This window comes from Poecilia mexicana, unplaced genomic scaffold, assembly GCF_051168715.1.
Source record: "Poecilia mexicana isolate PSO_F unplaced genomic scaffold, ASM5116871v1 scaffold_3, whole genome shotgun sequence".
Lineage (NCBI taxonomy): Eukaryota > Metazoa > Chordata > Actinopteri > Cyprinodontiformes > Poeciliidae > Poecilia > Poecilia mexicana.
Genome location: NW_028263372.1, coordinates 31,885,236 through 31,912,109, shown reverse-complemented (window position 1 = coordinate 31,912,109; position 26,874 = coordinate 31,885,236). Strand labels below are relative to the sequence as shown.

At 37.6% G+C, this 26,874-nt stretch overlaps 1 protein-coding gene across 1 annotated transcript; it reads left to right on the top strand.

Moving 5' to 3' along the window:
* The first annotated feature begins 873 nt into the window (after nt 1-873).
* bbox1 (gamma-butyrobetaine hydroxylase 1) lies at nt 874-26,874 on the top strand. Its single transcript, XM_014978922.2, has 8 exons — nt 874-964; nt 3,042-3,474; nt 5,730-5,844; nt 22,186-22,384; nt 23,432-23,537; nt 23,682-23,878; nt 24,824-24,990; nt 26,004-26,874. Exons 2-8 carry the CDS (start codon nt 3,076-3,078, stop codon nt 26,210-26,212), a joined length of 1,392 nt encoding a protein of 463 aa, XP_014834408.2. The 5' UTR covers nt 874-964; nt 3,042-3,075; the 3' UTR covers nt 26,213-26,874.

Sequence of the window (26,874 nt, the reverse complement as noted above, 5' to 3'; positions counted from 1 at the left end):
ATAAAGCCACCTGTTTTTCTTTCCCCCATTATATCTCCAATCTCCTCCTGACCTTTTGTGTAATTACTTGTTTAATTTCTTCTTTACTAAATGGCATCATTATATCAAGCTGACTTCTATTTGTAGCATGTTTTTCATATTTGTCTGCCTGCTTGTTTCCTTTTAGTTCTTCAGGAAAAGGTATACAGTAATTATTAAAAAGTAACTTTTAATCTCATTGCTTGAATTCTTTACGGTTGAATTTCCAATAATATGAGGGTCATGCTGTCTGAATTTTTGGTTTCAATGAATATATTGATGAACTATAATTGGATAAAACTAACCTCTTGAGGTAAAGACTTCCTCAATCCATCCCGCAGCTAAAACGATTCTCAACATTTGTCCTTCGAGCGCTGAGATTTCTGATCAGTTACAGTTAGTAGCACTGTTGCCTTGCAACAAGAAGGTCCTGGATTCAAATCCCAGCCTAGTATTTTTGCATGGCTTCTCTCTGGTCATGCCAAAAATGACTATCTGCTCTTCTTTCAATTAACATAGGTGGAGCTGGTGCCACAGGTTACATAATAATTTTGCGTATAGTTTTGCTTAAACCTCTTTTTTATTAATCAAGATTAGAAGACAGAGCTAGGTAGCCTAGCTTAAGCCTAGTTAAATAGAGATGGCAAGGATTTGCTGATTAGGATAATGTATTTGAAATTAAAACCTTACTTTGATTCTTTGAAGCCACCCTGTGTGGGGAAATTAATATTGTTTAAAACATAATTTCAGTTTGAAGGCAGGTTCAGTTGGTTTATCAGCTGGATGTGTGTCTGAGAATAGAAAGTAGAGCAAAGTTTACATGCTATGATTGTCTTGTCCCTGACCAGACAGGCAGGCACGGCCGACCTTTCACCTACTTCCCCTCTCAAGCTAACAGCTGCTGCGTTGCTAAAGACAACAACCGGTTGGCGTTTACAAAATACAGGTAACGTTTGTTATTGCCGACAATTTTAGTGTTTTTACCGGTTATTTGTCAGTGCCGCTTGAATTCATAAACCTTAGCGTAAGTCGGTAAATAAATAAGCCCACAGGGAAAAGAGGGGGAGTGTGTGTTTCGCTTATAGCGTTTTAAACTGGATTCCGGATGTAGCTTTAAAAACCTGCTTCATGCTAACAGCCTTGTTGATAGCTCAGTCTTTTAAGCCAGCAGCTGGAGACTATATTTCTTGTGAGGCTGTTTTCAACTTGAATGTCGGTGAACTCTACGATATAAGCTGTCAAACACCGAGTCACGTGCGGTATAATAATTTGCATGTTGTTAAAATATTATACTCTTGTTTTTGAACATTATCTGTAATTTGATCTCTAATGAATTGAAAATTGTTTATCAAACCTATTAAAGGCTAATAACTAATGTCGTATACATTGTTATGACCAGGGATTGTTTTGTTTTCGCTGAACTAAACTACTTTCAGTTTTATGAAGAGACAAGACAACACACCTGATTCAAATTATGTCATTGGCGGAGACCTGTAGATGTTGATTCCATGTTGAGGAATTAGTTCAGAATTGCAGAATAGAATAGAAATAACCTTTATTGTCCCTCAGTAGGGAAATTTAGGTGTTACAGCAGCAAAGAGATAGGCAAGTTCAAGCATTTAGATGTACACAAAGACATAAAAATAGAGCCATGAATAATATACTGTGCAGTAAGAGCAAATTTACGTCATAAGAAAATACTGTACAGTTAATTTGCAACTGAGGAGAAAAATTTCAAAAATGTGCATTTGTGCATCAATGAAAGATTCCATTTACAAGAATAGGGGAAAACAACTGTAAATAACAGCAGGAATGTTATTTGAAATGAGAACAACTGTACAAATAACAGTTTGGAGCAGAATTTGTTAGCAGTGATGGTGATAGAGTCTTAACTGCTGGAAGGAAGGACATATTACAAACACTCCTTTGTGCACCTAGGATTCAGCTGTTTGTGACTGAAGGAGCTCCTCAGTTCAGCAAAAACTTCCTCTACTGGGTGGGATACATTGTCCATTTGCGATGTAATTTTAGCCAGAGTTATGGCTAGGATGAGCTTGTATCTCTAATGAGCTAATCCAACCGCTTCCTCTTACCCTCAGATAAGCTGCTGCGCCATCATAGAAGATGACTGATGTCACCACAGAGTCAAAAAAGTGTTTAGGATTTCTTCTGTCTCTTGAATCAGCTATGCTGAAGCAGGGAAACATCTAAAACATGCAGGACAATGGTAATTGAGGACAAGATTTGGACATCTCTGCTTAAGATGATTTTAAGTTGATTGCTATGAAGCAATATTTCTCAGCACTGTTTCCCAGGGCCCACACTCCTTCATGTTTTAATTCAGCACATTTGATTCAAATGATTGTGTTACCTCTACAGCACGCTATCAAAGACTCTGTTAATCACCCATTCATTTAGTTCACGTGTGTGTGTGGCAGTAGGGAACGCCTAAAACGTGTAGGACAGGTCCTGCCGGCTAAGGTTGGGAAACCCTGATATAGAGCAGGTGTGTCCACCTCCAGGCCCCAGGAGCTTGGTAATGAACAATCATTTGACTGAAGTGTTGCAAACTAGGCAAATAACCTAAAGTGTACAGGATAGCGGCTATTGAGGACTGTGTTGGACCCCACTTATATACAGGATTACTACTGTTTTGATACAAATGATTTAAAAATGTAAATTTTGACAAGTTATAACCACAAACTTTACGATTAAATTAAACACATGTAAACTCTTACTAATTTAATTGAAAGACTTCTAGAGCCAAATGATGGCTATGGATATTATTTATGGACATAAGAGTAAAGGGTGAGCGGTGCATAAAGGAATCCATGCTTTTTAAATTTTTATTAAAAAAAAATGTTGAAAATAACATACATTTGCATGAGTTGGCACTGTAACATACTTGATTACGTAAAGGTAGACTAATTCCTATCAGGTTAGGTTTCGTTTGCTTTTTTGTTTTTTACATTAAAGTAGACTTGAATAATTCTCATAATTTCTTTGTCCTACATTTTTTTTAGTGCTGGTGATAAAGCTTGGGAAGAGCATTCAGAAATGTGGATGAGTACACTTTCACGTTTTGCTCGTCCCGTCTTTCAAAGGAGCCCCTCTCCAGTGGTCTGCAAGGCAATGAAAGCTTGCCGTAGGATGGAGCTGCCTGCACCAAGTTTCTGCATGACTCCAGTACATATTCACAGACATCAAACCCTTGGTTCTGCCCCCATGCCTGTGGCTGCTCACTCAATGAGACATGTCCGTGCTCTGGATGAGGAGAGGCTGATGGCGGTGGAATGGGAAGATGGAGGCCAAAGCTTGTACCCATTCACCTGGCTGAGAGACAACTGTCAGTGTCCGCGCTGCACCCTGCAGTCAGCTGAGGCCCGCTTGCTGTTGATGGCTGATCTTGATATCCACACAGGAATGGATTCTGTGGAGGTTACCAAAGATGGCAAGGTTAGTTGTTACCTTTATCTCACCTATTTCTTATGGTTGATTACTCGTTCCAATATTTTATGTTGCAAAACCATTCTTTGCTTAGTCTTAAGTTCTTTACATTGTGTGGTCTCAGCCCAGTATTGAGTAAATGTTCCTTTGATTTTGGGTCACTGCTTCAAAAGGTTTTACATCTTAGCAGTACAGCTATTTGTAAGAAGCAAACAAGCACTGGTTTTGTTCATTGTTGACTTTGTTCTTAGCCAATAAAGTCAACAATGAACAAGAAATTTTAATTTCTGCAGCTGTGATATTTCATACTTATTTGTAGTAAATGAGAAAGTGGCTTCACATGTAACATAACCCTGCCTGACAAAAGAAAAGTCACCACCTGGATTTAATTGAGCAAATAGGTACAAGCCTCCAATTGGTTTGTTACTGGATGATTATCTTTCAGTTGGCAACAAGTTACTTATCCCCACCAATGCAATGGGCTGCTCCTCACTTCTCAACAACTGTGCTGAGACACACATGCTGTGGTTGTGGAAAAGATGCTAGTCTGTTTAAGAAGGAACAAATCATTGGCATGGATCAAGCTGAAAAACATCTAAGGATATTGCAGAAACTATAAAATTTTGGTTAAGAACTCTGCAATGAATTAATAAAACTGGAAGGAAAGAGGGAAACCATGAACTTGGACTAAGAAATGTGGTCAGAATAAAACCCCAGAATGATTGTGGTTGAAGATCACTTAAACATTTGAAATCAAATTGAAAAAAAAAAAACAATAGTGGAACTCAGGACTTTAATTGTAAAAATAAGAGCATTTCCACACGCACAAAGCAAAAGGAGATCAAAGGTTTGAGGCTGAAAAACTGTGTAGCCATAAGAAAACCACTAATCAATGAGGTTACCCAAGGACAAATGTTTTAATTTGCAAGGTACCATAACAAATGGACTCTGAGCAATGGAAGATAGTCAAGTGGTGATGAGTCTACAAGTACCATGTGATGGTCTGGAGAAGGCTTTTCGCAATGGTCAGACTCTCCCATCATCAATATAAGATCTTGGTGAAAAAAAACAACAACATTGTATGGAAGCAAATCTTCCATACAGAAGCTTATTGAAACAAAAACAGCGAATGCATGCCGTAATCTAAGCTGAAGGCGATAAAATATTAGTGTATTTGGCATTTTTTGTAGGTTTTTTTTTTTTTTTTTTGACTTGACAGTGTAGATTGGTTGAGGTTTTCTGGTGGTCGAACCTTTCGCCTCTAAATTTAGATCATGAGTGATTAGTTTAATCTTTTGAAATTAAACAAAGCCAGCAAAATGTTTTCATTTTGGTGGTTTACCTCGGTTTATTTTTTTTTTGATCCACAAGGGACACTAGAAACTGTTTATTGCTTGTGTAAAATATTCATCATATTACCATCCTTTATAAAACGGGTGGATGTGTAAGTGCTCAAATTTTCTTTTAAAATGTGTTTTTATTTTGTATTAGAGCAGTTGTCCTTATAAATGTACCCAAGTATATAAACTAGGTTATTATTTGCTTTTGTATTTCTACTAGTGATGTGTGTTAAATTATATACACACAACTTTGTGCTTAGGTATGGAAAAAGCCTTTGCCAGGATGAGAATCACTGACCTCTGAGTGCAGCTGCCTTATGATGAAGTGCTGAGGTCAAAAAGGGAGATGATCTAATTTTGGCATGCTCACCATGAACCTTAGGTCCTCCAACAGAATCACCTCTGAGATGCCTGCTTCCCCCTAAGGATTCGGCTCCTAAAGTGGGACACAGCTTTAAGCAGATTCAGTTTTGACTGTTCCAGTCATCCAGGAGAGTCATCCTCAGATGTTTTTTGCCTTTGTTATGTAAATTGACTAAAATAACCCCTGTATAACTTTCTGTTTGCACTGTACTTACTGTTCTTGAATTCCTTGAAAAGGTCATTCTGACTTTTAGTTATTTAAAAATACTGAAACTCTGACTTCATCAAGTGCCTTTAAATGCATTTTAGTTGAACATAGTCAAAGTACATCATCATAATAGAAGATATATCTTTCAATATGTTTCTCCATTTGTGGATTAAACCATTTTTGTGAATTTCAAAAAATAGATGTTAATGAAAGAAAACCTACAGTGGGTCAAAAACTGTTAATTTGTTAAAACAGCAATGCTTTCTTTGTTGACATGTTTTGACATCAAAATGTGAAGAGTTGAAAACAGGCAATGTTTTGATGAGAATCAGTATGTAGTTATGTTTCCTCAGGTTTCCATTGTGTGGCCGGACCAGCACATGAGTGTGTTTGATGTAGAGTGGCTGAAGAAACGCTGTTTTTCTGATGCTGCCAGACAAGCAATGCAGGAGGAGCTGTTCCTCAATGGTGAGTTTATCTTTATCTTTTCTCTTCAAAATATGTTTTTCTGTATTTTAGAACTCAGCCTGTTGTGGATCCCTTTGATATAATATTTTTTTCTGGTGTACGAAGCACTTATCAATAATCTTTTCAACAAAAATGTTACAAAATAAAAGTAGAGGTAGAATTTGTCTCTGAGTTGTTTCATAAAGGTTTGAGACCATCCCACAAAGTCAACAGTAAAGTCCTTTTATTTTATAGGCCATAAAATAGGAAAGACTGTGTAAAAACAGAAGTTTGAGATACTGGTTACATTTATGGTATAAGAAACAGATTTGTTTAGACACGCACATATGAAAAATGAACTGTTACCTCTTTGGACATGTAAAGTGACTTTAATGAACAGAGTGCATTTGATGATCACTAAAAATGTGTCATGTTAACTATAGTGTATTGTTTAAAAACAACACACAAGGTGTCAGCACTATTAATATTTAAGTTCTATTAGTATTAAAGCACAAAGTCATGAATGTTTTTCTAGCTTATAACACTCAGTTGAAACTGGAGGATGCCATGTCATGAGCCACATAGTTATTCCAATAATATTCAACGGTGATATTGTAGAAAGAGACTTTTGTCTTTTTGGACTTTAACATAATTGTCTTTCTATGGGAAATAACCCAGTGAAACTCATTTAAGCTTTGCTTTAATTCAGCAGTTAAATTGGGCATTAAACATGTGCTACTGATTCCTTAACAGAGATAGTTTTCAATCCTACTTAAATAAAAGGAATTATATGGTCCCATAACTTTGAAATAAAGTGCCTCAAATAATAAACTGGTATTGGTGTGTTCACTGATCACTGAAAAAGTGGCAGTTTTCAGATTAGCTGTGTTTAACAAATGGCAAATTACCAGTTTTTATTTGCTGACCTGGCAACCGTCAACCTGAACCAGCTGAGGGAAACCTGTTCAACATATTTAAATTAATCTGTATAGAAAGATCAAAATTTGTGAGGAGATATTAGACCAACAGCAGGGATGGTGATGCAGACTCTTCACAGGTAAAGAGCGATTTTAACTTGCCAAGAAAACCATATTTATTGCAAGCAGAAAGCAGGCAGATGTCAGGACAGGGTTTTTACAGATGTTTCAGAATTACGCTCCTTCACACTTCAAAACATTTCTGTCTGAATTATAGGTATCTTAGAGAGAAGGCCATGTGTAGTTTCTATTTATTTATTTCACCCTTTTACCTTGTCAATTGCTTTCCATTTTGTGTGCAGAGTAATAATTTAGTTACAGGAATGATATTTTGCTGAACATTTCATGTTCAGTGTTGCCATTTGGCACTTAATGATCTGGCTACTTCCCCTGAAGATGTTCAAGGCTAAAGGGCAGCTAAAGCTTTAGATTTTTTTATTATATAGTTTAAAGAACTAAAGTCGGTCTCCTGGTGCTGAGCTGTGGCTGTTAGTGATTATGTGCATTTTTAGCCACTAAGGAGGTGCGGTTGGATGTGAGAGGATGACAAATCACTCAATGGACCTCTGAAAAATTTGTTCCCCCCGCTTCTGAGATGATGGTTATGCCTCTAACAGGAAATCTGCATCAGTTGTTTTCACAATTTATGCCAGGTTCTAAAATGGTCATAAAGATGCTAATTACTTCAAAGTATGCATTAACACAGGACTGGATGGGAACCTCTGTGCCTGCACTTACTCTTTATTTCAGATTTTGTAAACACCAGATAACATGTTAATATATCCTGGTTTGATGGATATTGCACAAAGTTGCACTCATACAACTTCCACAAAGAGAAATTTCAAAAATGCCACAATGTATATCTTTAATAATTGCCGTTCAGACGGGGTCGGACAGGATGTTAGACGAAGAGCAATTTGAAGGTCCTTATGGTGTCAGACCCAGTCACAATTTATATTATTTTGCAAAGTATGCTGTAGTTTTGTGAAGTGTTGGGGGTAGTTGAGCTCCTTCCACATGTATTGGGAAAGATTTACTGTTAGCCGTTACGTTCCACTGTAAAGATAAGATTTAGAATGATACTCTCTGTCTCTGTGTTCTGAGACTGGTGATCACTTTCCAATTATTGTTGATCTAACGGGCAAAGAAATTAATTTTTACGGAGGCCATAAATCATAGCGCAGCTGTCTCCCAATTAAAATGAAGAACAAACACTTCGGTGAATTACTTAGTTTCAGAGTTGTAACTAAGGGCAATTTATCAACTTGCCAAACAGCAGGTGTTTTCTGGTTGTTCATAAATAACAAACCAGCATGTGAAATAAAGCTTATCACTCATGACAATTCATCTTGTGTGGCAATATGAGTGCCACTGGATATGCCTTTGCAGTATACTGCACAATGATAGCTCAAAAACTTAACTAAAGCAAACATTTTTTACATACTGAAGGACACAACAAATTGGCACTTTATTTTTATTTTAATAAGTAAACGAGGCTGAAATTCACTCAAGTGAACATATGTCTTCCCAGCGATTGCTGTTAAATGACAGACTTCTCAGTTTGGTCTTCTTCATCATCATTTTGCAAATATTACAAATTTGCTTCAGAGTTGCATTTTGACAGCAATATTATATTTTTGGACTGTCTCAGTCGATTGGTTGAACGTCCGTCTTGAACTCTATGCTTCGGTTATCCATACATACTTTTAAATTTAGACCTTTAAAGCCTATTTTTTATCAAAATGAGCAGCTAAATGTGATGCTTACTGACTGTCATGGGGCAACCTGGAAGAGAAATTTCCTTTTTTAAATTGAAATATAATGGGTACTTACCCAGTGGTCACAGCTTGAATTAATTAGATAAATAGAACGTGCATTTTTTTATTTAGTCGTTACTAAGCATTGCATATGTATGTGTGTGGCTGTGAGAAAGACTATTAGGTCCTGCTCAGACATGAACATTAATGGCTTCATCAATCTGGTAAAGCGGTTGTATTCAGTCATTCAGACGCAGCCCGCTTTCATGTTAATGTTCCTCGCTGCGTCATTCAAACAGTGACAAAAAGAGCCATAGTGTGCACTTGATATTTTGAATTTGCATAAATGAGGTACTTCAGTCTTCATACAGCTGCATTTTTTCATGTTTTTGAAAGTATCTCATCATATCACCATAATAATCCATATTTATTTGAGATTTGTGGAGTATCATGAAATAGCAGAGCTGTTGGATAATGGCTCAAATTTAATTTTAGAGGTTTTTCTACCTCAAGAATAGACATGGTCAAATGTTTGCATTCTGCCCTTGGAGGTCAGTGAAATGTTACTTTTGCTCTATTGAAAGCTGAATCGGTCAAAGAAATTGCTCAATTTATACCTATATGTTTTTAGAATGTCTAGAATGTATTAAAACAGATTTTTATGATAAAGTCACAGATTATTTTGGTAGCCCTTGAGACTATTAGTCTTTGGTTTATAGTGATGCTTTGAACTATGCATTTATCATTATTTAGTATCATAGATGTCTTTCAGCTTTTCATCGGCCGATTTGAAGGGCACAAACATGCCACAGGGTTCTTTGGTATTGTTGTGTGCACCATGCTGAACATGGAGCAGAAAAAGCAAAGGTCAGAGCTTCCTGACAAGCTTAGATTATAGCTATCCATGTTAAAGGTAAAGGCTATAGGAGGATCTCCAGCAGCTTCATGTCCCTTTGACCTATTCTCAGAAGACCTGTAACCCCAGCTCGATCTGGCTGATGGTCAAGATAGTGGAAAAGGGTAAGAAACCATTGAAAACACTTCAAAGTACGCAGATATAACTAAAATATTACTCTCTAGTCCCTAGTAATTCATAAAGACTCAGAAAGACTTCCACATAGAGAGAAAGAAAATAATTTGCATGTTCACAAAATCTAAGATTTCTAGAATTGCATTTATAGATATAAATGTAATACCGATGAGACAAAAATTGGAGATATTTTTTTCCAGTTTTGCTCTGTGTCTAAAGAGGGAAAAAAGTGAAGATTTAACAGAAAAGGACACTGCATACCTACTGTAAAACATGGAGGGGACAACCCCATAGCCCAGACATGTGAAAAGTACAAGAAACTGTTGTCAGTTTCCAGAAATTCCTCCATGTACTTTAAAGTTGTTGTAGACATCTCTGTATCCGTTCTGAACCGTTTTCTTCCTGTATTTTTCAGCAGTTTTGGAAAGGCATGCAGTTAAATTTTTTTCTTTAGTTTTTCCACTTGATGATATCAATCTTCATTGTGTTCCTTGGCATATCTAATACTTTGAGAATAATTTTGAACCCGTTTCTTGACCAGTAACTTTAGACTTGTTGAACACTCTGCACACCATGGCTTTTACTGTGAAATACGAATAAGAAAATGTCAGAAACGCGAGGTCAGTTCACTGTTATTTTGAGTTAATCAGAGATACTCTAACAAGTGGTTGCTGGCTCTGGTGTAGATGTTGTGATTAATTTGAACACAGTCAAATCTGCAGATTCTTAATTTAAGATTTTTCTCTCAAAGTATTGGTTTTGTAGTGGTTATGAAATACATTAAAGGTGGAAAGACCTGGTGTTTTATTGGGGATGTGTAGACTTTTATGTCCTGCACACATTACAATATGCACCTTGTCATATTTATGATGTAAAATTTTAAATGAACTTGCCGTTCTGATTCAAACCACACACTGTCCTGTTCTGTGCTCTTTTAGTACATTAATTTAAAATTTCTCTCTTTACTTTTATAAGAAGGGTTACTTTGTCTTTAAAAACATCGGTTTTCTTAAAGACTGGAAGGGAACTCATTTTACAGTATATTTATAATGGCTCAGTACACTTTATAGTCTGCCAGACAGCAGAGGAGAAAGTTCAGCTGTGGAACAAGGTAGCAGCACTTCAGTGGAGCGGGGGATAGACTGCAGTCAGTTTGTGTACACGCACGTGGTCCTGAAGGACCCACAGGGCTAAGCGGCTCTTGTTCCACACTGATTAAGAGTTCATGTGTGTTAAATTTCATAAGTCCTCTATTCACATGGAAGTGTAAACAAATCCCTCTTATAGCACTTTACAGATGAATAGTTATTTTTATTTTTCTTTAAAAACCTTTACTTCCTAGGTAGAAGGACTTCACGATGATGCTATTTAACTTCTGAGCTTAAAGACAATAAAACCTGATATGTGTGTGTACACATACACTTTGAGTTTAATTATTTCCTCCTGCGCACCAGTCTTACATTCCTTACACCAGACTAGAAAAATCTACATTCCTCTAAGATAAATGATGCTTAATTTTATTCTGCTTCCCACATCCTGAAACAAAGTCCACAGTTTGAATTTCTCTTGTCTTTTTCACGCAGCGCAGCTAGATTTTACAGGCCCAAGTCTGCCTGTTTTAAGAGTTTCAGCTATGAAAGTGTGGCACGCAGGGGACACTGAGGTCAATATGATAATTGAAGCTTTGGGGTTATTATTCACCATGCATTATATCGTCTTTTTCAAGTTTGAGGTAATGTTTTTTTTCTTCAACTTGTACGTTTCTATGGAATTTCAGATCTGAAACCGCAGTGCGCAGTTCACAAGAGGGACATAAAAAAAAATTTGTTTTACGGTGTGCATTTATATGTATCATGTAAAAACATTAACTATTTCATGCTAAGTGAACTAAATGAACATTTTGTTTCTTGCATATTTATAGCAGTGTTTTGTGTGATGGAGACTCTTTATGTCAGATTTAGGCTCTACTTGGCAAACAGGATAATTCCTGTTCTCAATTATTCTCAAGATGTTAAATGCAATTTTTTACTTGCTCCTCAGTCAAGTCTGCAGCTTTATCTCCATTTTGTCACCATAAGTGTAATGGATTCACATGCAACTGTCAGTATATTTGGCTTAATGGCCTCATACAGCTGCTCCAGAAAAACCTGAACTATGTAATGCTTTGAGAAATGGTAGGAGTCAGTGAAGCATCAAAAAGGCTGATGTCTGTATAACTGAGGGACTTATTCAGACCCCTCCATCTGTCTCTCCCATATGGAAAACTGATTTAAAGTGAGGGGTCGAGAAAAGAGCTGCATGCTCTTAAACATGGATACATTAAACATACATTCTCTGTCCTGTCAGTGTTGCCTTTCATGGGAACGAACAAAATGCTGAGTCTCCAAATCCATGTTACAGGAGTTCAAACAAGAACTTTCTGCTTTCCAAAAAAAAGTTCTTGCAGGCTTCCCTTTCTGTCTGCTCTCCTGTGTTTATATTTTCTAACACAGGTTTCTATGGCAATTGGTCTACAGAGGTTTGGCCAGGCCAGTTATTCCTGATAAAGATTTTTCAGGTTCAGATTTATTTGAGTCCCAAAGGGCAATTAATGTTAAAGCAAGTAAAAAAAGAAAAGAAAAAAAAAGACATAGAAACTAAGAGACATACAGACAGCATTAAATACTGTTCATATCATTTATCGTCTCACTTTTTAACAAAATGCTGCAACAAATCAGCATTTATAGTAGCCACTACACAGGTCAATACAAGAGTATCTCTCGAACTCTTATATTTAATTATAATCTCAACTTAATGTATTTTAATTAACTTTTGTGTGACACACCATCAAATGGTGGCACGTTACTGTGAAGGGGAAGGAAAAGAACACACGGTTTTAATTTTTCATGCAAATATTAAATATTATACGTTCTGAAGCAAAAAAACCTTTTGACATGTGGCTCCTGTTCTCTTTACATTGATACCTCTAAATAAAGCAAGTTTCTTCCAGAAGTCAGATAATAAGTTTTATCCAACTGACCTATATAAATAATGAGTTCTATGAAGGCCTTGGAGGTTTGTTAGAAAACATTAGAGAACAAACCACATCATTAGAGACAATGAACACAACAGCGGTAGGTTATAAATTGATTGTGTTAGTATTTCAAAGGCAGTATTTGAGATCCAAATCTAAATTAAATAGACTTAATCTCTCCATCCAATCAGTTTGAGCTATTTTCTGAGGAAAATAGCTAAAAAAAATTTGTCTCTATGTGCAAAAGTGTTAGAGACATACTCCTAAAGACTTTCAGAAGCATTCAATTATAAGGCATGAATACAAATACACATAATACTTTATAGATGGTTACTTTAAAAATATTTTGAAAACCTCATATCCTTTTGATTCCTCCTCATAATCACAGACATCCCAATAAAATGCAATGATGTAATATAAAAAATTTCAGGGGTGTGAATACATTTTGAAGGCACTGTAATGATTATTTAAGGACAACTGATTTATTCACAGTTCCTGTCTTAAAAAAAACTTGTTGTACATCTAAGGTTTGTGTATCCGAGTTGCTGAATATTACATCTAACGTTTGAGAGGAAATAAACCAAGAATGTATCAAATATTTCCACTATGACTCTCAAGTGGATATGCTTTAATTACATATTGATTTGTGGCGCTTTTGTTGGTCCCCCATCAGTAGAAATCTTTATTTGAATATCACTCATAGTGTTTACCCACTCCCTAACCTTTAGGTCGCACACAGTAATTTTTCTGTTCTGACAAGGTGAACTTTAAATGTTTTGTGTCACTTAGGAGACCGAGGATTTTAAATTGTTCCTGGGAAAGCTTGTGTCAATCACAATGCAGTGCAATGACTCCTGCTTTCACCAATAAATCTGTCAGTGATATACTCCACGCCTGCCAGATGCTTTCAATATTTAAACCATGTCATCATCTTAAGCCTCCCATTTTGTGCTTGTCATGTTTGTTTAGTTGAGATGGGAATTATGACAAATTTCATGTCACTGCATATGGAATGAGGTAAAAAAAAAAAAATTATGCTCCAAGACTGATATTTAGTAAATGCATTCTGTCTTTCTGCTAAAGATCCCATTACGATCCTCACCCTCAACAAGGCGTAAAGACAAGTGTTTGTTAAGAGCTTGAGTCATTTATTGGTTAGAGTTACCTAATTAGGTTTCAGTAATACAAGCAAGTACCAGTGCTTTGTGTTCTTCGGCCCACCTCCCCTTCACATTTAGTGTGGTTTCACACATCAAGTGAACAATGCTTGACTGGTAATTTGATCGTGTAGTGGCAGGAAACAAAAAAGGCTTAATGACTTTCTGCTCCATTTACATTTATCTTTTGAGAAGTGCTGTACTTGGCTCTGAGTGCAGAAAGCAGTTGACATGCACACGTTTGCAGTAGAGCTTCATTTTTTTTGGCCAGACTGATACATCGATATTTACATCTTTATTTACTTTCCTCTTCAAGTAGTTGTCGATTGATATTTTGTGGGCTTGTAGAAATTTCAACTTTTTCGATTGTTTTACTTTCTGGATATTAGTTTTAGCCATAGTCATATAAATAAATTAAGAAACAAAAGACAGACGCAAAGAGGCATATTTTTTTCATCTGGTTGAAAAAAGATATTTACACAAGTCTGACATTAAATCAGACTGAATGACACTTTCTAGGTCAGATGAGCATTAACAAAATTATTCCCATTTGCTAAGTGCCAGAATAGTGAGAGGGACATTTTTTATTACTGTGAAATGAAAATTTATGCTTTTAATTATTCTATTTTCATTTTTTACTTGAAAAAAATAAGTGTTTTCCTTCATTAGGGGACTTTTAATCAGTCCGACTGCCCTATATTTGAACTATTATCAAGTCAGAATAAATGTATTGAATTTGGATGCATTTGTATGATTGCAATTGAGATTACATTTTTGGAGACTTGGTGCTATGTAAGAAAGTCAAACTCATTGAAATGGCCTGTATTGTGAAAGAGTTGCCTTGGTGCAAAAAGGTCTTGAGTTTGAAGCGTGACATGAGGGTTTTCTGCGTTGAGTTTGCTTGTTCTACCTGTGCATCCATGGGTTCTCCCCGGGTTCTTCAGCTTCTTCCCACAGTTCAGAAACATGGCTCTTCTAGATATGAGTGTGTGTGCATGGTTGTCCTGTGATGCACTGGCGACATCTTCAGAGTGTACTCTGCCCAATGACAGCTGGACAATGGATGGATGGATGCATCACGGTGTGGAAACACACAACGTTGTTTCTGTACACCACTTACATGCTGCATTTGTGTCTGTAAAGCAGCAGCCGATTTGTCAGGTTCTCGTCTTGCTGGTGGATTCTGGTCTTGATTTCTTCTTCTTTTATTTTGTCAGCCAACAGCCTCTTGGAAGCGTGTCTTTATTTCACTGGGAATTTTCTTTGTTCTTCCAAACATTAACGTAATTTCACACAACATTTAGTTCTTTAGCACAACCAACTTTCTAGACAGTCGCTCTCAGTGCTGTGTTATCAGCCTGAAAGTATTTAGGGAATTTGTACTGTAAACCACATCTTGAGTGTTTTTAATTTGTTATAATTAGCTTCTTTCACTGTTAGTGTGGCATAATGGATGTCGGATGGTTTCAGCAACTAACACTTTTCAAATAATGGACTCAGTCCAGGAATTTAGATTCGGCCCTTTTCAACATTTTTTTTTTTTCCCTGTTTTTCACTCAGCATTTATCTCCCTAATTGTTCACGGATCAGCTATATTTAGGTCACTTCCCACCTCTTTGTCATCTCTTTTGAAATTTCAACATCTTTGTCAGACTGCGGGGAAAGCTTAATGAACATAATGATTGGATTTTTCATTTTGTAAAACCAGGCGTCCTGCTTGGCACTTGAAGTGACACTGACAGCATTGAGTAGAAGTTGCCAAAAAATTGACTCCCGTTTAAGAAACTTCTGCAGGGCTCGGCTTGGTGTTATGCACCCGAAGTTGCAGATGGAGAAAGTGTTAGGTTTGGATTAGTGTGTTGGGGCTTGGAGCTCTCCAGCGAGAAAACAGAAAACACTGCTCACTTTGTCTCCTCAAGCTGGGAATCCAGGAGTTAGCAGCACTGTCATACTGCTGCTCTGTTTTATAAATAGGTGTTTGTGTTGGACTAGTAAAAGGTGGAGTGAGGTTTTTTTTTTTTTTTTTACTTTACTTTACAATTTGATGATTTGTTATATAAGCTATAAACGTGCAACACAACATAAAACATGCTATTAGGAATAAAATCTGGAGCCAGATGTTTACCGGTTCAGTCATGACTCAAAGTTTCATCATTGTTGAGAAGCTCAGACAGAATTTCCTTCTTTCCAAGAAAAACAGTCATTAGTCATTAGAACAACATGACATCTAAAATTAGAAACTGCCTTAAAATGCAGGTGTAGGTTTTGGTCTGTTTTGGGAAACTGTTTTATCACCAGAACTCAACATTCTGATCAATTTCTTTATAACGTGCAGAAAAAAATGAAAACATTTCCAGTTAAATTCTACCTTCATCCACCCCCTCTGTCTGAAGCCAGAAAGAATTGAAGTGGTGGTCTGTTTAGTTTATTACCAGCTTGTTAGGTCTATTGAACTAGTTCAGTGTCTGATTATACTCGGCATAAGTGTCAGCCTATTAAGAGTTAGGCTTTTTGACTAAATCTGTGGGACCTGTGTTTGCATTTTGTCTTAAGCAAATGAACTGAGACACAAATGAACTGAGACACAACTCCAGGTAATCCCTCTCAGTAAAAACAATGACGTCATATATTCAAGGTTACTAAGATAGCTTATAGTCGCTTTTAAAATTTTCTAACAAGCAAGGCTTCAGTAATTGCTGTGGTTTCAATGTGCAGCCATACTGATTTAAAATGCTAAATCAACATGCATGGCTTGAATTTTTTTTCTCATTTGTTTTGGCCTGTTTTTTATCCAGCAGCACTGTATTTTTTGGCTGAAGGTTGTACTTCAATTGTTTGTCCAATCCCTTTTCAGAAGCCAGTTTAAAATGTAGTAATACCTGCAGTAATGACTATACTTTATGCCCTTCTCCTTGTTTGTACCTGCTGAAATATTTTACACACAGTCCCCTACTGCTAATCTTTTTGAACATGCTGTTTTAGTGTTGCATAAATAAAACAACTGGCATATTTCACTGTCACCCAGGATCAAGGACATAGTTAAGCTGGGTTTTGTTTTGTTCCCAGAACAGGATGAAATTTTCAGAGGTAGTTTGTGGTTCATTTCTGCCTGCTTGCATTTAGCCTAGAATTTCTCAGATTATCCTTTGGACTTCTCTTTTTAAAATTTCTGGTATCTTTATTTTTTTTTACCTTGTAAATAATTGATAGCAAAATTTAAAAGAACTTTTCTAGTTTAGCTCATGTTATTGAATTCCTAAGATTTGACTTAAATAAATCTCTTAATCTTTTTTTTTTACTGTAAAAATGTGTGAGAAATGTTAATGGAATGCAAGCTCAATAATATTTTTTAAAGTAAAACTCCTAATAAACCCCCCCCAGCTCAAATAAACCATTAGAGATATAATATGAACGAATCCTAAAAGCTCACTGAAATATACACTCTGCATTATAATAGGTTTAGAGCCATAAGCATATGATGTTAGCAATTGAGAACATATTTCTTTACCAAAGGATTGGTAATAATAACAAAAAGATGTCGTCAACAATGTGATAATTTCCCTGTAAACAGCTGCTGAAATCATCCGGCTACGTCTGGATTTATTTATGTTTTTTTTTATCTCACGACCAGGTTGAATCTGATTTTCTATGCTTGGCCGTTTCACAAGGGTTTATGCCATCTGGCTTTGAACCCTCCTCAGTACATTCCAGACGGACCACTGAAGTGAGCTGATCCAAGCTCAGAGATAAAACTTATCCAAGTCAAAACAAAAGCTCTGTGGATAACGGCAGTGATTGAAGCGGAGCTTTAAAGGACTCCCACCAGAGGAGAGCAGTGCGGGCCTCCAAGCTTCAGCAGAGCACAGTGAGGGCAGAACCAAAGTGCCATGAACTGCGTAACAACCGCAGGAGCCCGGGCTTCAGGTTTCCTCATCTGGAAAAGCCACTGTAGCACTCTACAACTGTGGGAGAAACAGAGGAGGGAATTGTCTGCATATACTGTCTTGTCTGGTTGTCAGAAGCTGTCCCTTCAAGCACATGCCAGCACTTTTCTTCCTGTGAACGCTACAGTAACTTTACACAAATGACCACACAGGAAAAAGCTCCAGGCAGTCATATAGTTTGTGTTTTTATTGCTAGGAAGTTATTAAAAGAAACTCTGGCAAATTGTGGTAGTTATGTGTGTTAGTCACATCTGGAGGAAGAAAAACAGGGTCGCTCAGAAAGAAGATATAACTTATAGAAATGTAACAGTATTTTTTAATACAATACCTAAAAGTTTATACAGAATAATTTTCCTAACAAATAAAACATGTCAAGGATAACAGTCCTATCCTTGATATAGCCAATCACTGTGCATCATGTTCTTAGAAAACCCCAAAAGATTGTCATGCTTCGCTGCTCTTTAAACCTTAAGTTGTGATCTAAAACTGTAAAATTAAAATTCTAATACTTAGCTTTTATAATTCGCTTTGCAATCACGCCACATAAAGATTATAATGTGCACCTCAGATGTGACAAAAAAATGCAAACCCTTTAGCTCCCACCCCCGGGAAACACCGTTCCTTTGCAGGTTAAGGGGTTAACATATATATAATGGTGGCAGCATCATGCTGTGAGGATTCTTCTCTTCAGCAGGTAGAAGGAAGCTTGTTGGACGATTTAGGAAGATGAATACCGGGCACTTATGAAAGAAAACCCCGAGAGAATTGAGACTCAAACAGAGATTGACCTGAAACTTACCTTTGCTAATCTGAAAATGTTAGCAAAGGTAAATTTAAGACTGAGTTGAAGAAAGGACATGATTTGTTAATAAGGAGGCAGTTCACTGCTGTAGGACACTGGCTCTTTTGGACTGCAGATTAAGATCAAAGCATGTTCATGCTCTGAAAAGGTCCAGTCAAAGTCCAGACCTAAATCTTGTTCTGAATCTCTGGCAAGATTTGAAAAGTGCTTTTCCCATCTGTTTTGAGTTGGAATTTTGCAAAGAATCATGGATAAAAATCTATTGTTTTTGGTGTGCAACACTGTTGAAGAAAAAAAAAAACCCTAAAAGGTTTGAAGTTATTTTAAAATTAATCATCTCTACTTTAGCTTATACTATCCCAGCTTTCTGCACTACAGCAATCTGCAACGTTCACAAAGATTTCTAGGAGGTGCAGTCCTACTCTGTTTTTTCTTTTGCCGTTGCTTATTTTTTCCTTATTTTTCATGCAAATACACTGAGCTACATCAGGAGTGCTTGTCTTAAGTGTTTAAAGTCTTTTTTGTTGCTTCTCATGCATGTCAGTACACATCCAACAACACAAACTGCAGGTGGGACAGCATGTCCCTGCAAGAAGCTTTTGACCTGATGTAAATACCTGTAAAGAGAATTTTTAATAACGGGTTTCTGATCATGTGAAGCTCCTTCGACACTTCCAGTGTAACATTTGCTCACATGAGCTGATGGTTCAGTTGATATATTTCTTCCAGTCCAATAAGGCGCATCTTGTGGTGTGTACCACTGAAGCTGCTCGAGACATCTCACTCCAGCAGCCTTCCCTTCCGAGTCTCTTTGCTCTCACAGCTCCTTATTTTCATACTGCGTATGACTTCAATGCCATGTCTGTTGTCAGTGAGGCCCGCTGTGTTCCCCACCATCAAGGCCCTGTGCAGCTGCTCCGCCTGCCTCTGGCTCTGCTTGTGTGTGTGGAAGGACTGCAGCGTCCCAGAACAGAGTCATACTGTACGTTCAAATGCTAATAACTGCTAGTGAGAAGAACAGTCTCTTTGAGTCAAGTCATCCCGACTGAACTAAAATTAAGTCTGGGAAACTATTGAATTTTTCATTGCCTTTCTGGTGATTCTGCAGTGTCACGTCAATATATATTTCAGTAAATATGTGTGTCTAAGAACATTTTCTCTGAGACAACTTTACTGAATTCATAATGACTTTTAAGGACCTGCATTGGGTCAAATATTTTTAATGCACTGAGAAACAAGCATTGACTGTGTTTGACTTTTGAGGAGGAGGCACAACATCCAGAGTAGACATCATGTCTTTTACTAAAGTATTCATATCCCTCCACAGTTGATTATGTCTCTGCAGAGTTTTTAGTTTTTATTTGGATTTTATGTTCTACTAATTCTTTTGAAAATGGGAGCCATGGCCTCTGGGGGGCGATAGGGAGTCTTCAGAAAGTTGACATGGACATCAGATTAATAAAATCATAATACATTACCTGACAGTACAAATTTTAACCTCAGAATTCATTTCCAACTAAAATCAGGAGGTAGCCCTTTGTGGATAAGAGTTAGAAGTTCTTTTTTGTTAACAAGAAACAAATGTAATCCAATTCTTTGTGGACTTTTCTGCCTCAGCCACTAACAGTTTTCTTGTAGTTTTGCCAATTTTGATGCCTCCATCCATCTTGCCATCAACTATGACTCACATCCCTGTCCCACATCATGATCCTGCCACCACCATGTTTCATGATGAGGATAACTTGTTCAGGATGTGTTTACTTAATGTCACTTTCAAATTCAAAGTATTTTTGAATTGGTTATCTTTTTGTATTCAAAGAAGTCAACATTTTGACCGTAGCATATTTTTCCACATGCTACTTTCCTTCAGTGCTCTTCCAATGACTTAATTCCTGGCCCTCAACCCAAAAGGCCAGATTTGTAGAATATAAAACTAGTAGCTTGAGTTTGATCTTCATGTCGCTGTTTATCCCGGAATCTTTTTCTTTCATTTCAGTATTAAATTTGTCATCCACACTTCATAAAACTGCTTTCACACAGTCCCCACATGATTGTACTTTTTCATCTGTTTACAGCTTGACCCGGTTCTGAACTTTTCACTGTTTATGTTAAAAGGCCCTCATTATTTTCTAAGATTTGTGATTAACTCTCCCAGTCGTAAACAAGCTGCTGTGCGTCTCTGATTACATGATTAGACGGTAGATATTCAAGCAAGGTTCTCATCTTTTGTTCAGCCCAGCAGGCACACAGTGAACTGTCCTGATAATGGCGAGCGTGACAAGTTTCAGAATGAGATTTGTGCTGAACTGCTGCTGGGACTGAGCACGTATAGGAAGACTGCAACCCGAGCCAGAAGCTTTCTGTAAGGATCGACTTCCTGAAGTGAAAAAAATACTGAAGCACTGCTATGCCTGTGCACGTTCCCCAATTAATTGTAGCATCCAGGTTTGACCTTTGCCCAGGTTTCCCATGCTCTCTCTGTTTGTCTCCATCCTCATGACACGTTTTAACAGGCAGCGGATCCTTGACCTGAGTGAGTTGAGGAGCCAGTAACTGATCATTTGTGACAACAGCCTGGAGGGAGGTCTGCGAGTCCTGATGACCACCGTGCTCCCGACTCGTGTAGCATCGGTCTTCGCGCCTCACTGGTTTTAAAAAACAAGGCAATAAAATCACCACTTGAAGTTGTTTTGTTGCGTCTTTAAATTTTCACAGGCCTCAGCAAACGGGCGTATTTTCTTTGGTGGTTTTGGACACTTCTCATGAGAATAAATCATGCTGGGTTTTCAGCAGGAACATTCTGACTCTATCAAATCCTCGGTTTCTTTCTGGTAGGCTGCTTTGTGCTGCAGCTTTATTAAGCTTTGTTTTGAACATAGCGGTTACTTAAGAGACACAAGGAGGCGCCATAAACATCAGACAGGTACACACTTCGTGTGAAATCACCCCCCCCACCCCCCACCCACAAATGTACTTAGCAGCTGTTTCTTTGGAAGTCACTGGAGGGAGGCTGCATGGAAAAAGGAGTGAAGCCAGCTGGGTGGAGAGCAATGGGAAGATTCTTTCCATTTCTGTCTGTCTGATGGAGACATGCTGTTTTTTTTAACATTTTTTTTTTTTTTTTACTTTTCAGAGAACCATTCATCTTCAAGTGAGCAGCAGAGTTTATAATATTATTCAGCTCCAATAAGCAAAGGATGCAGTAATGGATTTAGAGATAAATCGCTTCCTTTCTAGAATAAAACAAACTGTCGTAGTTGATCTTGTCAAATGCAAAAGAAAGTTTTTAGGATAAGAAAACTGGAGAAAAGAAAGTGTTTAACTAAAAATGTTTGTCTAGAAGTCTTTTTCTCACAGTAAACAAAATAACTAGATGTCAGATGTTTTATAATGCCCGAGTTCAACATGTGCTGCACATCTGGACAGCTGTGCTCCATCTTATCAGCACAGTCCAACTTACACGGAGGATTTCTGAATGGTGTTCGTCTGTGTTTAGATTTACGGTTGTGTCCTGGATTAAAAGTACATTGGAAAATAAAGCTTCTCTTTTATTAACAAGAATCCAAAACTGGTTCCTAACAGACACAAAGAATGCAATAAAGAAACATCAGTGTGAACGCTCCCAGCTGTAGTTTCTATGGAGCAGCTTTGGGGTAAAAACCATAATGTGTTTGCATTTCAGAGCGTTATTATTGGGACGCGACGCTGCATATTCCCCAAGCTGACTTCCAGGAAGTTCTCCATGACGACGGGGCTGCGCTCGCCTGGCTCCTGGCCCTGCGGCGAGTTGGTATCGTGCACCTAAAGGGGGCGCCTGCAGAGCAAGGTCAAGTGGCCAGACTGGCTGAGAGGATTGGATATCTCAGGCTGACGTTTTACGGGTAAGACTGTTTACTGGAAGCACATTCAGCACTGTGGCTAAGCATAAAGGTGGTGGAGAATTTTTAATTTAATCACCACAAATGTGTGCTAATGTTACAAAAATATTGGGCTTTTACTGTTTCATTCATACTACTCTACATAGTAATACTTATGGGCTCTGAGTATTCATCCCTCCCCACGGTCTTTAGAAAATGTTCTAAGAAAACAACCAGTTTTAACAAACTTTACCAATTCTGAATATTGGGGGTTACTGTATACCCTATAGTGATTTTGTTTGACCCCGAATTGACTAGAAAACTTGTGCATTGTTTTTTTTAAGGTGAAAATTATTCCACGTTGAAGACAGTAGATGAAATGCATCTTAATTATTTACTCTTATGATGAGTACATGCAAACTTCTCGACATTCAAAAAAAGAAGTCAACCTTTTTAAGCACAGAAGTATTTAGAGCGTATGCACGAGTCATTCATCTATTGCTTTGGGTTCATATTGACTCCAAAAGTTGAGCTTACTGAGTATCTCTTAGCCTTTTTCAATCACAACAGTTTATCACTTTGACTTGCTGCAGGGCTGATTGTTTGAGGACAGAGACGAGGAAAACAAACTACAAGTATTCCATCTTTCCAGAGGAATATCCTGGTGCACTCAGCTGCAACTGGAGTTTGAATCATAAAGCTCTTCCACCAGCAGGAGATGAGCTCATTCTGCAGGAAGTGAAAAGTCGGCAGATGAAAACTAAGAGTCTGCCACGAGAGAAGTTGGTAATGACTCAAGCTTCGTCCAGAACGAGGCATACAAACAGAACATTGAAGATAACTTTAGCTCATTAGTGCTCGACTCATGCTGCATCTCAATGAAGGATCTACTTAAGAGTCTACAGTCTGAGCATTCCTGTGAAGCTGCCCGGTTTCCCCTCAGGGATCCCTCCAAAGTTCATCTCATCTCATCCTTTTCTCCTCGCTGCCTAATTGTCGTTGCTGATCTTCTGTTGCCAAAGTGGAATAATTAAAGTGGGGTTTATTAATGAATGTTATCTTTGTCCTCAGGCATACATGGCAGGTCCAGGACAAATCCATGGCAAACAATGTGGCGTACACTTCAGGGAAGCTGAGCCTGCATACAGACTATCCAGCTTTACACTTTGCACCTGGGGTGAGTAAAATCTTTCTTAAATGCCGTTTAGAGGATTAAACAGGAACGGGATCAGCGATGAATCATGTCTTGGCATTTGGCCTCCATGACTTCAGAGCCTTAAAGGGAGCATTTGCTCGGCATGTGTGCCTCGGCCTGCTGTAGGTGCAGTTCCTGCACTGCATTAACCAGGCGAAGGAAGGAGGGGAGAGCGAGGCGGTGGACGGCTTCCACATGGCCGAGCAGCTGCAGCGAGAAGATCCGGAGGCCTTCCGGACACTCACCTCGCTCCATGTGGACTTCACCGACACTGGGACGGACTACTGCGACTTCATGCTGCAGTCCAAGAACCGCATCATCGAGTAAGTATCAACGAGACCTCAGGTGACTGTTTCACAATACACACACACACACACGCACACCTAATTTGGTGGTACATCGTGTAACTGTAAGAGTGAGTGTGTGTGTGTACAGTTATTTCATTTGGAATGGAGACACTGCCATCTGCTGTTCAGAAATATTAAAAACTGATATGTATTTTCTTTGTGACTCTAAAAAAAGATGCGTTCAGGGCCCTTGGATTTTGAACCACAACATTAGTCTTTGGAATATGGTTGAAACATTCATGAACATTTGGGATGTGTTGATCTGTTTGTTCAAATCTACAGGTTCACAGCATATTTACTTGTTCCTTTATGTGAACGTAATGAGGTGATTATAAATTACTTTGACAGAAAACAAATCAGAATCAAAATTTGCTCAGTTGCTCAGCTTCCATAATTATTGAAATAACTGTCAATTAATTTAGAAATGGATTAATTAACTAAAGTATAATGACTCTGAAAATAGTCACTTACTTAAAGAACAACACCCTCTTTGTAAATATGTTCATTAGCCCTTAAACTGTTGATGTTTGGTCAAACAGGAAGTATGACGTTTTTCACATGTTGATGTTAGAAGTGGATTTTTTTCACTGCAGACGTACCTTTACACTAAAATAACACTGTTATTGCATGTCAGGCAAAAAAAAGAGTTTATTTTACTTATAAAAGGAATTTAGCTGTATGTTTGATTTTTATTTTGCATTTTTGATATGGTACAAAACTGACTTCAATTTAATCTTCAGAATAATCAATAGATTATTGAAATATTTAGCAGCTGCAGCTCTACATGTTATAGGTATAAAACAGGATGTTTAAAAACATTACAGTTTAAGTTAAATAGGGTCCTGGAAGAAAATTGTTTCAGCTCCAAACATCGAAGCTCACCAAAGTCTAATCATGTCCTTCTGTAATACCTCTAATCAGCGTTGACTCTGAGGGAAAAGTCACAAGAATCAACTACAACAACGCCACCAGAGACTCTGTGCTGGACCTCCCCTTACATCAGGTCCAGCCCTTCTATAGAGCCCTGAGGGCCTATGTGGACATCATGAACAGGCCGGAAAACGTGGTCACCTACACCATGAAGCCAGGTCAGTGGGTCACTTTGAAAATGAAAAGTTTGCCTATAATTTATTTACCTGACCAACACAAAATAGATCATTGAAAGATTCAGTTTCAGAATCAGACTGTATTGATCCCAATGGAGAATTTATTTGTAGCCTACCGGGCCATACATTTATCTCAAACATTCATCTACTAACCAAAAAAAATAAAAATAAAAAAAATATGCTGTATAAATACAACACAAATACATATAAAAAAAATAAAAGCTGTGGACATCAAATACATTCGACAGCCTAACTGGAGAAAGAATAAAATACTCAAAGTAAAGATTAGTTCTGGACTTGGGCATAAGTGTCCAGAGGGACAACACACTTTTCTGATAGCTAAAAAAATATGCACCTCCATTCATTATTCCACCTTTATTTATCAAGAAACCTTAGGAAAATAATTTTAAGTTTGTGTTGTAATCAACATTCTGTAGAGATTTACAAAAAGCAAGGGCAGTGTGTTTTCAGAGAGAAGGACGTTGTTCTTCAGGCTACTGCAGCTTGTCGTAAACATGGTGAACAACATCTTTGTCATCGTTAAGGTCACGGTGGCATTAAAACGTCACTGCCGTCTCTGTCACAGCTGGCCAAATCAAGTTACCAATGTCTAGCAAAAGCCATGACATGCATCTGTGCTGCATCTAGCAGCTGAGATTCAGGACATTAATGTGCAGCAGGATGAATCTGTTGGCTGCCACTGCATTATTTCAAGCAGTAAACATCCAAACCATTGGTAACCTCTGTGTTCTCTGTATTCACTGAAGGACTTTCCTCCAATAAAAAAAATAAAAAAATAAAAAATCTTCAGCCAGATTTTCATTATTAGATGGATAAAACCGGATTTGTTTCTGCCATGTCCTGAACTTTAAATGATGCCTGACCTTAAGCTTCTTGACGTTTAGCCTTTCTGGTTTGTGTTATACATTACCTGCACAAAACCGTCTCAGATCAACAGCAAACACTCACGTCTGATCCTGCGTGTTTTATTCCAGGTGACATTGTGACCTTTGACAACTGGCGTCTGCTGCACGGCAGGAAGAGCTACATCAGCAGGCCAGACAGGCTGCGACACTTGGAGGGTGCCTACTTGGACTGGGACGAGGTGATGTCTCGTCTCCGGATTGTCCGCAGAAATGTCCGTGGGCGTCGGACAAAAGGTCACGTTTACATAGAAAGACTTAAAGCCTCTTCTAGGATCTGAAAATTCAATTAAAACTACACATTGGTCTTAAAACGTGCTGACAGAATCAAGATGTTAAAATACTAGATGGCAAGCTAAAAGCAAAGTATATTTAATATTCAGAGTTTGAAGCCTGAAACTTGTGCAACACAACAATGCAACAACAAATATGCCTTGTTTGTAGATTTAAAAGGTGCTTTTGGAGTTTTTTTTTTTTTTTTTTAATTAAACCTAACTATGCTTCATAGACTATCCAGGGTATTTCATATAAAAATAAGCTCTAATTTATTATTTTGAAATGTTATCATTCCCTGTTCTGATTTGTCAAAAAAGAAAGGTTATTTTTAAAGAAATCATGATTCCTTGCATCACAAAGATATTTTGACAAAATGTCCTAAGATCTGAAGTTAATTGCAACAAAGTGCATATTTTCTCTTTGTAAACAAGCTGTCATGTTTCTCATGCATCCATGACTATATTCACACAGGTACTTTTTTTTAAATGGAAAAATTAATATGGCACATTTTTCTTTTAAGAGCTAATTTGAAAGAAATTGGTTTTGGTTTATTTATGGGCAGCTCTGGTCTCAAAGTGGTGCCATTTGTACTTTTAATGGTTTAGTGTGAAGTTAAACAGCCATGTGTCAAACCAGTTCCTGCAATAAATCTTACAAAAAACGCAAA

Coding starts and splice junctions, on each gene's coding strand:
- bbox1 (XM_014978922.2), top strand. CDS start 3,076: ATGTGGATGAGTACACTTTCACGTTTTGCTCGTCCCGTCTTTCAAAGG. Junction 23,538..23,681: donor CTTTACACTTTGCACCTGGG/GTGAGTAAAATC, acceptor GGCCTGCTGTAG/GTGCAGTTCCTGCACTGCAT. Junction 24,991..26,003: donor CACCTACACCATGAAGCCAG/GTCAGTGGGTCA, acceptor GTTTTATTCCAG/GTGACATTGTGACCTTTGAC.